A 14,060-nucleotide genomic window follows, 5' to 3' on the forward strand; every position below is an offset into this window, starting at 1 on the left:
GGTACCTCAAAAGACAAGTTCTCATCTATATATCCCTCCGACCATGTTGCAAATCCACCTCGGCCAGATTAACAAACTCGGTCTTCTTGAAGAACTTCCAAAACACAAACAGCAACACAAACAGCACAACAATGATATACGAAAACACAAACGCGACTGGCTGCCAGGGCGTCAAGAACGTCGCATAGCCCTGGATAAGGAGCAGGAAAATATTGATGACAGTGATGAAGTACGCGCCCCAGGGGTAAAGAAATGCGCGGAACGGCAGTTCTTCAGGGGTATGGCCCTGGAGTCTCCACGCACGACGGAAACGCAAATGCGTAATGCCGATGCAGCCCCATGCGATGAACGCGGCTGCGCCTGCAATGTCGAGGATGTACGTGAATGCCGTACCGGCGCCGCTAGCCACATTGATGAGTGCAATGAGACCCATCAAATTCGACAAAATGGCAGCGTAGATAGGCACGTTTTTGGACGTGGTTCTTTTCAGGAAGGCGGGGGCACGGCCAAGGTCGGCCAGAGAGTAGAGCACGCGCGACGAGATGTAGATGGCCGAGTTGATGGCGGAGAAGGAGGCGGTTAGGAGGAAGACGTTGATCAGGTCGGAGGCATGCTTCCAGCCGGCGTTTTGCAGCGCAATGGTCCAGGGTGATAGGCCTGATTTTGTGCCAGCGGTAAGGAAATCGGGGTCATTGGAGGGCACGATGATGCCGGCGAAGAAAATCATGCCTAGGAAGATTAATACGATGCGGAAGATGGTTTGTTGGATGGCCTTTTCTCTCTCGTTAGCATTCAATTTCCCTTGATTTATGTTGGACAGTTGCATATATACCTTTGGCACATCGCGTTTCGGGTTTTGACTCTCCCCAGCGGTGATTGCAATCATTTCCGTGCCGGAGTAGTACACTGCTGCCAGAACAAAAGCCTGGCCAAACCCGTTTATGCCATTCGCAAAAGGACCGGGATCCTTCCAGAAACGAAAGCCAATGTAGTCTCCGCCGATGGCACCTGTATTGACGAGGATGGCAAGCAGATAGCCCACAAGCACGCAGATGACCTTCCACGTGGCGAGCCAGAATTCAAGCTCTCCATATACCACAACGCCTAGGAAGGAAATGCCTTGGTAAATGGCCCAGAAAATCAACATCCAGCCGTAGGACGGGACCTTGTCGGTCCACTGACTCAACACGACGGAGATCATGTTATATTCGGACATGAGATTGGCAACCCACTACCAAGAAAGAAATTTTCAGTTTGGGATTTCTAATGGGGTACGGGAATGGCAACGACTTACCATGTACCAGTAATTCCATCCGAGTGCTACAGAGACAGCAGGGTCGATGAAGCGTCCGGCCATTTCAGTAAAGGCGCCGGACGTAGGGTAGAGCGTCGACATTTCGCCCAGGCTTTGCATGACGAAGAACACGTCGATTCCAATCACAATAAAGCAGATTAGGGCTCCGATCTGGTTTGTGAGTTAGCAGCTGACCCACGACCACTATGCTTGCGAGAGGGACACCGTACCGGTCCTGAGTATGATAGGGCAGTTCCAGTGCCGTACCAGATACTTGCTCTATATACATATGTCAGCAAGCCGGTATCTAGGTACTTCTTCGCCATGCAAGAAGTCAAGCAGCAGGATCTTACCCAACAACACCGCCCAACCCAATCATCTGCAGATGACGCTGCTTCAGCGATCTCTGCAGGCCATTTTCAACAACCACGCCGTCGACAAGCTCCCCCGAGCTATTGTCCATAGCAACATCGTCATTGGAAACCGTCATCTCACTCTTGGAGATAGCCTCTTTGCTGTAGCTGGCCATGGCTGACAGACGGGACGGGATGTAGCTATGTACCCGTTATGTATGTACCTGCAACGAATACTTTCACAGCAACAATAAGACATGTTCGTGTTCGCCATGACCGACTCTTATATAGCATTTGCGTGTGGGCGTGGAGGCTGCCAGATAAGGCCGAGTGGATGTACCCCGTAGCTTGGCAAGATAGGAGGTTTTCGATGCCTCCAATCACACACGATGCCGGCTGCAGGGACCCGCCGGCGCCACACCATCGGGCCGATTATCTCAACTAGTAAATATTTTTATTCAGTCTTGATATATTTGCTTTAATGGATGCTCGTGTTTTTATCGCACAAGGTGTTAGATGATATACATATTCAGGTACTACATGCAAAACTTGGCCTGGGAAGATGTCTATAGCATCGCCTTCTGAGTCAACCCCTTCAGAGTTTTCGCAGCCAAATCCACCGCATCCACCGCAAGCCCCATCCCAGCCTGAAATCCAGTCCCTCCAGCTCCATAGTTATGCACAACCAGTCTGTCAGGCGAAATCCTCTCCTGCTCAACCCTTGCACCCCCTTCTCGCGATGGTCTGAGTCCAACCGCCGCTCTGATAATCTCCATCTGCCCATCCAGCATCAAACTAGGCAATAGCTCGCCCGTCCTTTTCACTATCGACTCCGACTCTTCTGGAACCACGTGCGGACTCCAATTGCCCTTTTGCATAAACCCGCCCAGAATCACAGTGCCATCCGACATGGGTCGGGGTATAATATAAGTTTCGTATTTGGCGCCGTGACGCATTATGTTTTTTCTGACGGAGGGGGCTTTGACAAGTAAGATCTGTCCTCTGGTTGGGTAGCATTTGCTGTCCGAGACGCCGGATAGGGTAATGGCCGAGTTCCCGATGCAGTTGAAAACTAGCTTGGTTTTTGAGGATATGAATGCGTCTTGTAGATGAGAGACTCGCCGGCGGAGGAATGGGATGGACCCGTACTTGGGCTGTGATAGCAGCGTCTTGAGATGCTGGCAGTGAGCAGGCGCGTTGATTGTGACGGTCGTGAATTTGATGCCGAATGCTACTCCGGAGGGGAGGTCTTTTTTTGGGAGTATAGTAAGCTGTGTGTTAATTGAATTAGCATCCGTCACTTGTAATTTTTCTTTTCCGGTGCGCTGGGAAATAATGCTCACATCCCGCAAATACTCCGTCATGCTGCGAATCTTGTCTGAAGCTGGCATCTCATCCCAGTACTCCGTCGATTCTGTCTTTGCAAGATATTTCGCTTCCTCGGCCTGCGTGTCGATGAGTCTCATCATGAGGGAATAGCCGGTGCGATCCCAGCGAAGCGCATTTGCGTCCCCGCCAGAAATTCCAGAGAAATTTGCGCCGGCCCTTTGTTTTTTTTGGGTCGTTCATGTTAGCGAGATAAAATTCCGAAGTGCAACTTCGTTTGGGTAGCTTGTTCTTACCATGGCGATGTATAATCGATTGTGGCTTCATCTCCAGGAAGGTGCTCGGCCACCACTGTTATGTATTTCCCATATCCACGCTTAGATAATTCGAGGGCGACATCAAGGCCAACGATGCCAGCACTATGTTATTTGGTTTTTTGATCTGGTAAGGGAATGCATTTTATAAGATGGGACTGCGTCGTTGCTCACCCTAAGATCACAATACTGTCTCTCGCCATTTGGATTTTTCTGTCGACACACTGTGCTTGAATTGAAGGCTAATTGCTTCCAAGTTTATCCCTTTTATAATTAACATTGCATATCGCGACTGGCCGAGAAATCCGTTTTCATGAGCTCGCTCGCACCATGCAATGCGCTCTGGCCGGCTTGAGCTCTGATTGGCGGCATCCGGAAGATAACCGTTGACGATAGCATGCCTCAGGCATCAGTACTGTATCTCTCGCTTAGCTCAGCTGCCTAAATTTGCTGCGTTCGCTCTTCTAGCCAGCATGTGTTAAGTCTCGTTGATTATGTCTCTTTTAACATATTTCTTTTTTATTGCATCTCTATACGTGAAAACCTAGCTCTAATTCGACCTTCAGATGGTGCAGACGTAATAAACACACTCGACAGACGCACTTGTCAAATTTCCAATACAGATACAATTTCATGTTCCTTTTGCATGCACTCTCGATAGCAAACTGGCCGTGTCTCTGATGTATTCATGGCTCTTGCTGAGGCCTCGTGTAGGATGATTGTAGTGTGCAAAGGCATGAGGAACTCCAGCATATCTTTTCATGGTGACCTGGTTCCCCGCTGCCTTGAGCATATCGCCATAATATTCTCCTTCATCGCGTTCGACATCGAATTCCGCTGTCACGATATGGGCCGGTGCTAAGTCCTTCAGACAAGGTGACAGAACCGGCGTCATGCGCCAGTCAGCCAGAATCTTAGAGCGGATTTCTGGGTCTGTTCCAATGTAGTACTTTAGAAACCACGACTCTCGACTAAGAGGAGACCATGGCAGATCAGAGCAAAATATAGCACTCGGATATGGACATGTATCTAGTGTCAATGGCCGAGTCTCATTCACAGAGGCCGGTACATAGCGCATGTCTGTTGCCGGCACTACCATCAATTGCAGTTTCAGGTCGATCTTGGGACTGCTATCGCGCGCAAAATGGGCCAAGACAGCGGTAATCAGGCCCCCCGAGGAAAGACCGCCAATTGATACTGAAGTGGGATCGATATTGAGCGTTTGCGCCTCGGCAATTGCCCATTTAACTGCTGCCCAGCAGTCATAAATGGCCACTGGAAAGGGGAACTCGGGGGCAAGACGGTAGTCCACATCGATCACGACGATGGATGATTGGTTGCATATGCTGCGGCACCATGCGGCTTCTGAGTTGAGTCCCCCAATTACCCATCCTCCGCCGTGGAAATTCAGATGCACGGGGAATGGACCTGGACCGGCAGGCGTGTATACTCTACAGGTTATGCTGCCTTCTGGTTCAAGAACGGGGACTTGATGATCTTCCACATGATGTACCTCAGGTCCTGAAAAGATGTAGTTAATATCATGCAAAAAGATATGTATAGGGCGGATCGTGCGCTGCATACCACTCCAAGTTGGGTAGGTGAAGCTATATTTTGCAGGATGTTGACGAAATTCTTCAACCGATATCAAGTGAGCGCCCACAACGGCTTGGCTGTGGTTTGTCCACATGTCCTCCCATTCCGGATCCAGATTCTGAAGATACTTTTCTGGTATCCTATTGCTCTGTTCTTGAGTCATCTTCCCAGTAACATCGCCATTTGTGACTTCTGTATTTACCACGACGGTGGACATGTTGAGATGGGAGAGTTTTGCCTTAGGAAGCAAACAATAAATTAAGATGTGTTGTCAGAATGTCAAAATCAATTCTTCAAGTCTTTTTGTATAATTACAATTATATAAGAGAATAATGACCGTCCTAAGCTATTCGCTCGATAATCCAGAACCATGTGTAGCACGGCTTCTGATTGGCGGCATTGCTCTCGATGGGGTATGTCCGATGGATGCCGCCATTCAACACTGTAGCTTTCTTTCTTATCTACGAACAGAATCCATTTCTCTATGGAGAATCCCGAGGTTACTGATTGTAGAATTGTAGTTAACAAATTTTCATTATATACAAGTGCACGGTATCTATATATATTTGTATCTGCCTTAAAGTGGCTGAAAATCGCCACTTGCCCACTTGCGCGTATTCTAGCCCTAACTCGCCATGTCGCGCCCAAGCGAATGTCGTGCAGATTCTCTCGTTATATATCTTCTCTCTTCCTACTTCCATTATAAACTTACCAGTGGTAGTATCGAATCAATGCTAACACTGACAAGCCCAGACAAGAAGAGTCCCGACTGAGGCCATTTCCGCTAGGATTTCCACAAACTTTGTTCAACCAGTCAGAGTCATATGTATTATATATACCCCCGGAACTTTGCTGCTTATAGAGGCTTAACTTACCATGCCAATGGGGTTATCAGTCCCAGTGCCAGACTGTAACTGCAAAAAGGGCACCCACCAAAAAGCAAACGCAGAAAAATCATGGCGCGTCTGGGGACCTTTTACTGATCAGTCTTCCCAAAGTATGTCATAAACAGTAAGTACCACGGTTGCTCGTGGCCATCATCTAGCCGACTAGTGAGACCAAACAGGGTCCTCGACGCCACGTAAAGATTTGTACAGGCACAGCTTAGGCACGTGAAAACGAGAAACGCATTGAAAACATCTGCGAGGTGCGGTATGGTAGCCCTCTAGGCTATAGCAACAAAGACAGATGACGTGTTTGAGCGTAATGTGCCTGGCGACGAGTAACAATCGTTTTGTTTGTGCTGGTGGACTTTAGCCATCTAAGACGAGGGAGTTGGCAGTCGTTCCATTGGATGTTCAAGGTTGCGAGAACTCCCATGAGGGTCTATCCTATCGTAGCATGACTGAAACCCAGATGGCGGAAAATTTGACCGTGTTGCCAATAAGTGTATCTTTGGGTTGGCGTGAGGAATCAGATGGTATTTGCTTATCGGGTTTTGTTCTTCGAGGCCACTGCACTTCCAAGGCTGATGCTGCTACTATTTCTATCCCAACATAGGCAAATGTTGCAATCGATATGGACATTCCATAGGTGTGTCAGTGTATATTCCTGAGTAGAATCGTTCTGACAGTGAGACAGAAGATACTTACAAGAAGGCTGTAGCCCAGTTCGGGGCAGCTTCGTGGTCAAAAACCATCACCAAAGACCAATCTGTTTAATGAAGTTAGCTAATTCAAGCTTCAAGGTGATTAGTATTGATTTGATCATACTCTCAGCATTCGGGGTCTGCTGAGTATCGGGATCTAGTAGAGCCATGATTCCATTAGTTTATCTCTAACTTTAGTGCATCAAGTAAACATAGGATAGTGTAGGGGAGATCTCACAGATCAGGTCGTAGGAGGACAATTCACCTATGCACCTAATCACAATCATAAACACGAAGATGATTACAAGAAAAAGGATCTTAAAACCCCCGGTGAAGAGTTCTACATGTCGATATATAGGCGTCAGTATCGTGTACGTCAGATAGGTGTGAGCACACAACATACCCCAATGCCCAAAGCATTTATGACAATAAGAGACAATGGTATAGCGAAGTAAATGACTAGCCCCAGGAAACTTTTGCTATCATTGATGGCGGGCCAGAAGACAAACTCGGTTGCAGAGGTAGCCACCAGGGCAGAAAATGATATTGAATAGGTGAGCCTAGTAGGCGGTTAATAAATTTGTTTTACTTTTATATTCTCCTGCAAGTTCAATAAGAAATAACTTACCAATATGTGACGCCCACGGCAATTCCTAATTCCGTATCAACAAATTCGCTGACATATATAGACAAGGCGCCGGGTATAGGCCATATGCAAAGTATCTCGGTTATACATTGCATTACAGCCCATACCATGATGCTGACTAGAAGAAAGGATAAAAGGACGGCCAAGGGGCCTCCAAGATCGAGGATCTGGCCGCAACGCCAGTAGAGCCCGCTTCCAAGTATACCATTTATTGTGATCATCTAAAGTATGCCGAATTGGTCAGCTTTATTTTTACCTCCTGTGCAGCCATGGTAGTGGCCATTAGCCATGGCAGCTAAGACACGAAATGTTCAGTGAAATAATCGACCGACTTACAAACAGATGCATTTCTCGCAGGCGTCTTCTCGTTATTCCGTCTCCACTTGGTATAACTGACACAATGGAGTCGCTTGAAAATTTACAACCCGTGCTTATCTTTCAGATAGGAATAATGGTATTGTTTAACGCTGGATTGGGTTAGCACCGATTCCAGCCCACATGGCCCATGGCGGAACGGGCCTTAGGTACCCACTAACGCTCGTGCATAGCCCCTTCCATAGCGGCACAATCTGTCTAATCTAGAAAGACGTGGATCGAGATTTTCTTTGACGGGAATTTCCTCCCCGTTTTGCTGAGAAAGGGGGCTTAAGCCCTCGACGTCGCCATGTAGGTGTCATTTCTCTGACATGACTGTTGGTTCTTAAGTTCGCCAGCAAAAAAGGGGCTTCTTGGTATTAATATCGGTATCTAGAATTGAACAGAAGGAAACAACCATTATGATTGTCGTGATAGCTATTACATAAAGTATTGTTGGGGCCCTGAGGATGTTCCGGTAGTAAAGATGAAGCGGCGATGAGAGCTGGAGGCTATTAATTCGTTGGAAGGTGTGTCACTGGTTAAACAATTATACTAGACCAGCTTCAAGTAGAATTACCACGGATTGAATAACCGAGAAAAGAGCACCGCCTCGATTGATCTCCTAGCAATTTTCTCATTCAGGGTACATTTCAAGCGTCACAGAGTCATTATGAATATGAATACCGGCTTTCTTTGGCCCCCATACCCTATATGTTTCATGTATCAAGAGCCGCTTACAAGCAACTCCTCCGTTATTGGACACTTCTAATCATGTTGATAGGAATGTCCTGGATCATTAGGTCCATTTCCATAGCCAAAAACTCTCTTGAATTCATCCGAGACAGGCTTCGGAACGTGCCCTTCAGGCATTCTCCAAGCCCGAAATTTATCATTCGGAACTCTTCTTCCCTCCTGCCACTTCAGCAATGCATCAAAATCCCCACACTTCCTATTGATACTAAAATCTGGATACGGATGAATCTGACCTTCCACCCACTCCTTGGTCACAATATCTGTGCTCGCCTCACACATCAAGTGTTGCAGGAGAATATACAGGCAATGGGAGGTATGTGCCTGGTGCAACTCTGGCGTTTTCCCGTCGGGGTATCTGTCCCCGAAGTAGTAGTCAAAATAGATTTCCTTGCGCAGGGAGTTCAGACAGTGGATTTTGTGTAAACTGTCTAATTCCGCCGCATAAGCATTGGGGCCGAGATTGAATGTGTCAGGAAACTTGGCCACTGTCTTCGGATCTTTGCCCATGCGGACGATATCCGAGGAGGAAACCCAGATGGCATTAAGGTTGGAGAGGTTGTTCCAGGCGGCGTCCACAGCAGGTGACGGCGGTTGACGGAAGATTGAATGGTCGGTATCTTCATCTTCGCCGACTATTTTCTTGGTGGTGAATGTCATGTCGACGTCGTCAAGGATTGGGGCTAACACATTGTTTTAATATAGGCATCCCCGTAGTTAGTATATCACTCTATGGGTAACTAACAATAAGTGACAGTCTGTCTGAGACTTCGACTTTTTGTGTGCAGTTGCACATTCCATGAGATAACTTGCCATAGTAGAGTCATACATGAGAAAGCGAACAGGGCCAAATTGAGGACGTAGAAGCATTTTCCAGGGCGACCTCGGGCACGATGATGTTGAAACCAAACTTCATCCACAGAGACATCGTCTGATTGCTTCTGGGGCGAGAGTAAACGGTCCCGCGAGTCCATAATGGCAACTGAACATAAATCGCTTTCGTCTCTCCAGAAAATTTCACACAGACCAGGTGATATTGTCGCTAACGGTGTAAGTAAGAAATTCTTTCATGGCGTAAGCTCAGACCTTTAGGATGGCACATATTCTACAAAAATTCACGTAATACTTCCAGCACCACTCTTATCAGCGGCTGAAGTATTCAGCCTCGACTCGGAACCTACCAACATTCTTCTATGGTCCTCAAACTGGGCATAAGTCAAATAATGTGCAGTAGACTGTTACAGCAAGTGGTTGCATGAAACGAGTGCTAAGCTGGTATGATTTAGTACTACATGTAAAACGACTATTGAATCTATCCAATTGACTCTATTTACCCTCCGACAATTGGTTGGTATCAGTACGTTATTCCCGACCTACTTCGCATCCCGGTTATACATGAATTAATACTATGCGTGTCATTTTCACCGTCCAGAACTAAAGACATGCTGAGCACACAAATGCTCACCTTTCCGATGTCACCTTACTGTATCTACTCCGTACAAAATAGCAAGTAAGGGGTATACACAGGAAGAAAAACAACCTTACTGATTCGAGGGATCGGCTCTAGGACTACAATTCCAAGATACTGCATAAAAGTGACAAGTGAGGGGGATAAGATTCACTTAACTATGTAGAAGGCTATGTACTACGTAAGCGAACCAAAAGTAACTGGCTTTGAAATGGCTACGCCTTATGCAAATCACTTTTAATACCCCTGTGTTTGATGTGAATTTGGCACGAATATGCCTTTCTGCATGGAAACCTAAGTATAGTAAGCGCCCTCGAGATTTCTATATGTATTAGGTATACCGTATCGTTATCTTGGCATAATTTGGAAGTATAACTGACTGGACAAGACCCCTACTCCGTACGTCGAACACAGCTAATTGTGCGTACACAGTACATGTAATTGTAAGTGGAATATTACGAGCTAAGTAAGAAGTGCTAACTATTACCGGTGGTTACTGATGCGACCCGGCGCCGGGGAGGAGGGCAAACCACCCCCTTGCCTTTGCGTGAAACCCTCAGAGGAGACACGACACGACCCGGGTATGCATCCTATGATGGATCGTGAAGAAGTAAGCATCGGACGGATTGCAAATAGTAAATATTTTCCATTATCAAATGCTTGGTATCTTGCAATAGCTGTACGTGAAAGTACCATCGAAATGGATGCTTTCACCAGCAACCTCTGCACCACAACTCTTGTAAAGTGAAAGGCCTTTTGGTGTTGACAAAAAATATATAGGCACATGGTCATTTATGGCTTGTTTAATCCCCCATTCCAGTAATTTTCTGCCGATTCCTTGTCGTTGGTAAGAAGGATGTGTTACCAGTGTTCTGAGATCTGAAGAGTAGATCATAATGGCTTATTAGAGAATTGTCTTTAAGGTATAATAAAGTCATTTAAATATTTAAGATACTCACACCAGTGATTGCCACGAGTCTTCCAAACTCTTTTCTTTGTTTTCTGAACCTCTTCATGTAGCTCTTCACAGATATCTGCCCGAGCAGTTGGCGGTAGAGGCAAAGGAGCTGACTTGGAGTATATATTGAAACGGTCTTGATCATGACTATTCTTAAGATGACTAACTGGAGCCACCCATATCGCTGTAGCAACTATCCGGTCTTGCATATCTGTATCCACAGCTTTCCATATAATACCAAGAGGATTAGACTCAAGAAATCTTTCGAATGTTTTGGCCATCCAATCAGCTGTAGATGGAGTAAAACAGCCTGTTTCTGGATCTGGAGGATAGCACATATCCTGATCGAGATTCCCGGAGAGGGCAGACGAGCAAAGCTCAACAATTGAGCTCACATCGTTCAAGCCCGCAGGCCGGATTTCAATCGGCATTTCCGGAATGGTAGAAGGGGTGGTTGTGTCAGTGGAATGTAAGTTTTTCAAACAATGACGAAGCCAAGCGATTATATAGGATTGAATGAAATAATATCAAAGCATCTTCCTATGTTATCAATCACGTGTGTTTGATTGCATGTATCTGGAGTCAGCCTTTAATCCACCACCTGCTCGGAATTTCACCTAATTGGATAAATAAATGCCTCAGGATACGTGGATGCCTGGGGAAGCATAGATATGGCTCCTTGAACATTTTCTTTGTTTAGATGTGCAGATTATATAGTTTTTTTAATACTAGTCAATACGGTGTTGCGAATCCGTCATACCTATCGTGTACCCCTGATCTGTTATGTACCCGTTTCCACTAGTTACATACGACATCGCAATGTATTTCTCGGCTTTTACAATACATATGTAACCATAATATGCACCTAGTAGACGATCTTGCGACCTCTTACCCATTCTAGAACACCGTCGAAATTGCGGCAAGTGTGGTTCATGTCAGACTGAACATAGATTCTTCCTTTTCCATCATGCCAGCGCGTCGAAACTGGTGTGAGGTCGCCATAGCACATGAGATATTGACGGATCTGGTCAATGCAGTGGTCTGTTTGCGTTTTCAGTAATGCAGACACCACCACAGGCGAAAGGGAACATGGTGGCAGTCTTACAGTTATGGTTCTGGCTTGGACGATGAGACATGTGCTCAGAGTAATATTCCGGGTCAAGATGCATTCGAAGGGTGTTCTGAGGTAAATAAATGTTATGAACAGACAAAACACTAAAGCAAGGTCGTGACGAAGGATCCAACTTACCAAACAGTGCAAAGTGTGCAGAATATCAAGACTAATAGTATTCAGGATATGGTCAGAATATTGAGGAGAGGCTGTATAGCAAAGGCAACTTACCCCCCAACATACCACCTTTCACCTTCAATTACATCAAAATAACCGTCAAAGTTGTCGCTCCAAGCTTGTTTGGCTTCTGATTCTGATAAATAGAAGTAGCGATCTGAAAGAAGTCAGACAACTGAAAAAAGTTCCAATGTAGCATTGGGTCTATACCGTTGATCATATCATGCCAATTTTTATCAATCTCGGGGCTTGGGTTTCCCACGTATTGAAGATGTCCTGGCTCCGTGATCAGATACGAGCTGCCGTTAGCATGAAAATGTAGATCGCCAGTGAAACGTTGCTTTCTCATTGATATAACTGAAGTCGCAGTACCTGATTCCATCTTAGTTCGGCTTTTCTTCTTCTAAAGTTCGATGTGGAGGGCTTTACTCAATTCTGTCGGGAAACCGGTTTCATAAGAAGCATGAGGTCCAGAATATTGCTGAAGTCGCCAGGTCACATAAGCTGAGTATAATAGGAGCATGATTATTAGAATTCGCCCTCCGTTGCCGTGTGAATACACTTTCTGAAAACCTATCCATGTCGAGTGTTCTGTATGATGTGATTCACCCTCTTTACCCTGCTCCTCATCTTGAGGCACAGCATTGTAGTGAGTTGAGGAAGTCATCAGTTTTCTTCGTGAAGTAACGTAGTGTTTGCTTTATTCAAGTTCAAAGCAAAGTTTTCACCTCGTTAAGTGGCGACTTTGCAACCTTTGGTACTCGATTTGTCACCGTTTCACAGATTACCTGAAGTCCTACTTTGAAGTTAGCCCCCCCCTTCCTTCTCTCTCTTAAATTCCAAAGTTGAAGCGTAACCATAACGGCATTTCAAGGTATCAGAGCTAGTACTGTAAGATAAGGTAAGAATGATGCCGGCAGCTAAAAAATTTGGTTTACACAAGTACTGCAGCTAACATTGCATTGTAACATCATCTGCATACTCTTTTGAACGTCCATAGGCACGATTACCTTGCAGATCAGAAAGAGGGACAGCGACTGCTTTTTTTATGCGTGCTTTGGCACTAAAACTTGGTTTTTGAATTTCCCTCAGCCTCCATAATTGCCACTAGAGAATTAACATACATCTTGACCTAAGTAAATTGAGCAAGCACTGTAAGCACCAGCTTCTCCTGAGTATCAATTCATGGTCTTATCTACCGTTTCAAGTGTTAGGTAGAAACAATAAAATCGACTGGAGCATGAAAGTGCACTGAGAGGCTGGAGTTGTGAGTTCAGGGAATTTGTCCGAGTTCGATACCGGCCTTGCATGAATATTCTTCTAAGGACTGAAACACGGAAATCTACTGTGTGATCATGATAGCATGAATACATTCTTTTGATTTGTCATTCCGCTGAGCTAGAATTCGACAAAGGACGCATAAGCTGGTCTCAGTAGTGAATGGAATGGATTGTGCATATAGATTATCATTTTCTTGGCTCGCATAATGGACTGCAGTTGATTGAGCTCCAAGATAAGTTTCAAAACGATGCAACAAATATAACAAGAATTTTAAAATCCTCGTTTTATTTATGTACTAACCAAATGCATACGAGGTCATACTGCACCACACCTCCTTTTGCATATACGAGCACACAATCCTCTGTAATCAGCTTGAGTATCGGCAGAGTCCGATAGGGGTGTCGACGTCGGTAGATGAAAAAGTGAAGGCATTTGAGATTCCTACAGTATATATAATGGCAAGCTAATCATAGCTCAGTGTAACATCAATCATTCCCGAAACAGTAAACGTTCACTTCGAAACTTATATAAACCAAGCAAAGCCCTTCCTTCAATACCAAGATTGATCAAAGCAAATCTTATCACTCTTTTCTTTCATTTACTATTACTAAGACTGAATCTTTGAACGAAAATCCAAGATGCGTGCCTTTATCATTAGTCTGTGTATCTTCGGTGTAGCCGCACTGGCATACCCCCTCGACATACACGCCGGGAAACGCACTTCTGAAGACACTGCCATTGATTATGGCAAGCGTGATTCCGAAGGCACAGCTATTGACTGGGACAAGCGTGCTTTCGAAGGCACCGCCATTGACTATGACAAGCGTGATTCCGAAGGCAC

The 14,060-nt window shown here is 45.6% G+C and overlaps 7 protein-coding genes across 7 annotated transcripts in view, besides 1 other annotated feature; 1 reads left to right on the top strand and 6 right to left on the bottom strand.

The window, feature by feature from the left end:
- Window positions 1–25: 25 nt before the first annotated feature.
- UA08_07470 (hypothetical protein) lies at window positions 26–1,823 on the bottom strand (the record flags this gene model as incomplete). The annotated part of the gene is made up of 4 exons (XM_020262367.1): window positions 26–1,231; window positions 1,295–1,465; window positions 1,525–1,573; window positions 1,648–1,823. 4 exons carry the CDS (start codon window positions 1,821–1,823, stop codon window positions 26–28), a joined length of 1,602 nt encoding a protein of 533 aa, XP_020117447.1.
- Window positions 1,824–2,213: 390 nt separating this feature from the next.
- UA08_07471 (hypothetical protein) lies at window positions 2,214–3,490 on the bottom strand (the record flags this gene model as incomplete). Its single annotated transcript, XM_020262368.1, has 3 exons — window positions 2,214–3,192; window positions 3,270–3,392; window positions 3,462–3,490. 3 exons carry the CDS (start codon window positions 3,488–3,490, stop codon window positions 2,214–2,216), a joined length of 1,131 nt encoding a protein of 376 aa, XP_020117444.1.
- A 428-nt stretch (window positions 3,491–3,918) lies between these two features.
- Window positions 3,919–5,100, bottom strand: UA08_07472 (hypothetical protein; the record flags this gene model as incomplete). The annotated part of the gene is made up of 2 exons (XM_020262369.1): window positions 3,919–4,808; window positions 4,872–5,100. 2 exons carry the CDS (start codon window positions 5,098–5,100, stop codon window positions 3,919–3,921), a joined length of 1,119 nt encoding a protein of 372 aa, XP_020117445.1.
- Window positions 5,101–6,144: 1,044 nt separating this feature from the next.
- UA08_07473 (hypothetical protein) lies at window positions 6,145–6,641 on the bottom strand (the record flags this gene model as incomplete). The annotated part of the gene is made up of 3 exons (XM_020262371.1): window positions 6,145–6,337; window positions 6,476–6,536; window positions 6,596–6,641. The coding sequence occupies 3 exons, from the start codon at window positions 6,639–6,641 to the stop codon at window positions 6,145–6,147; spliced, it is 300 nt and encodes a 99-aa protein (XP_020117442.1).
- Window positions 6,642–8,239: 1,598 nt separating this feature from the next.
- Window positions 8,240–9,198, bottom strand: UA08_07474 (hypothetical protein; the record flags this gene model as incomplete). The annotated part of the gene is made up of 2 exons (XM_020262372.1): window positions 8,240–8,907; window positions 8,970–9,198. The coding sequence occupies 2 exons, from the start codon at window positions 9,196–9,198 to the stop codon at window positions 8,240–8,242; spliced, it is 897 nt and encodes a 298-aa protein (XP_020117443.1).
- Window positions 9,199–11,233: 2,035 nt separating this feature from the next.
- Window positions 11,234–11,405: a repeat region (Identified by RepeatMasker using a combination of RepBase library and repeat library created with RepeatScout).
- A 110-nt stretch (window positions 11,406–11,515) lies between these two features.
- On the bottom strand, window positions 11,516–12,320 carry UA08_07475 (hypothetical protein; the record flags this gene model as incomplete). The annotated part of the gene is made up of 5 exons (XM_020262373.1): window positions 11,516–11,691; window positions 11,756–11,831; window positions 11,900–11,930; window positions 11,993–12,074; window positions 12,149–12,320. The coding sequence occupies 5 exons, from the start codon at window positions 12,318–12,320 to the stop codon at window positions 11,516–11,518; spliced, it is 537 nt and encodes a 178-aa protein (XP_020117440.1).
- A 1,537-nt stretch (window positions 12,321–13,857) lies between these two features.
- The window catches only part of UA08_07476 (hypothetical protein), a gene marked incomplete at both ends in the record, with an annotated part of 551 nt that continues 348 nt past the window's right edge, over window positions 13,858–14,060 (top strand). The window contains one exon of the mRNA XM_020262374.1: window positions 13,858–14,044. Coding sequence (XP_020117441.1) covers window positions 13,858–14,044 — 187 coding nt within the window. The remainder of the gene's footprint in view (window positions 14,045–14,060) is intronic.

Source organism: Talaromyces atroroseus, assembly GCF_001907595.1.
Source record: "Talaromyces atroroseus strain IBT 11181 chromosome Unknown scaffold_11, whole genome shotgun sequence".
NCBI classification, from domain to species: Eukaryota; Fungi; Ascomycota; class Eurotiomycetes; order Eurotiales; family Trichocomaceae; genus Talaromyces; species Talaromyces atroroseus.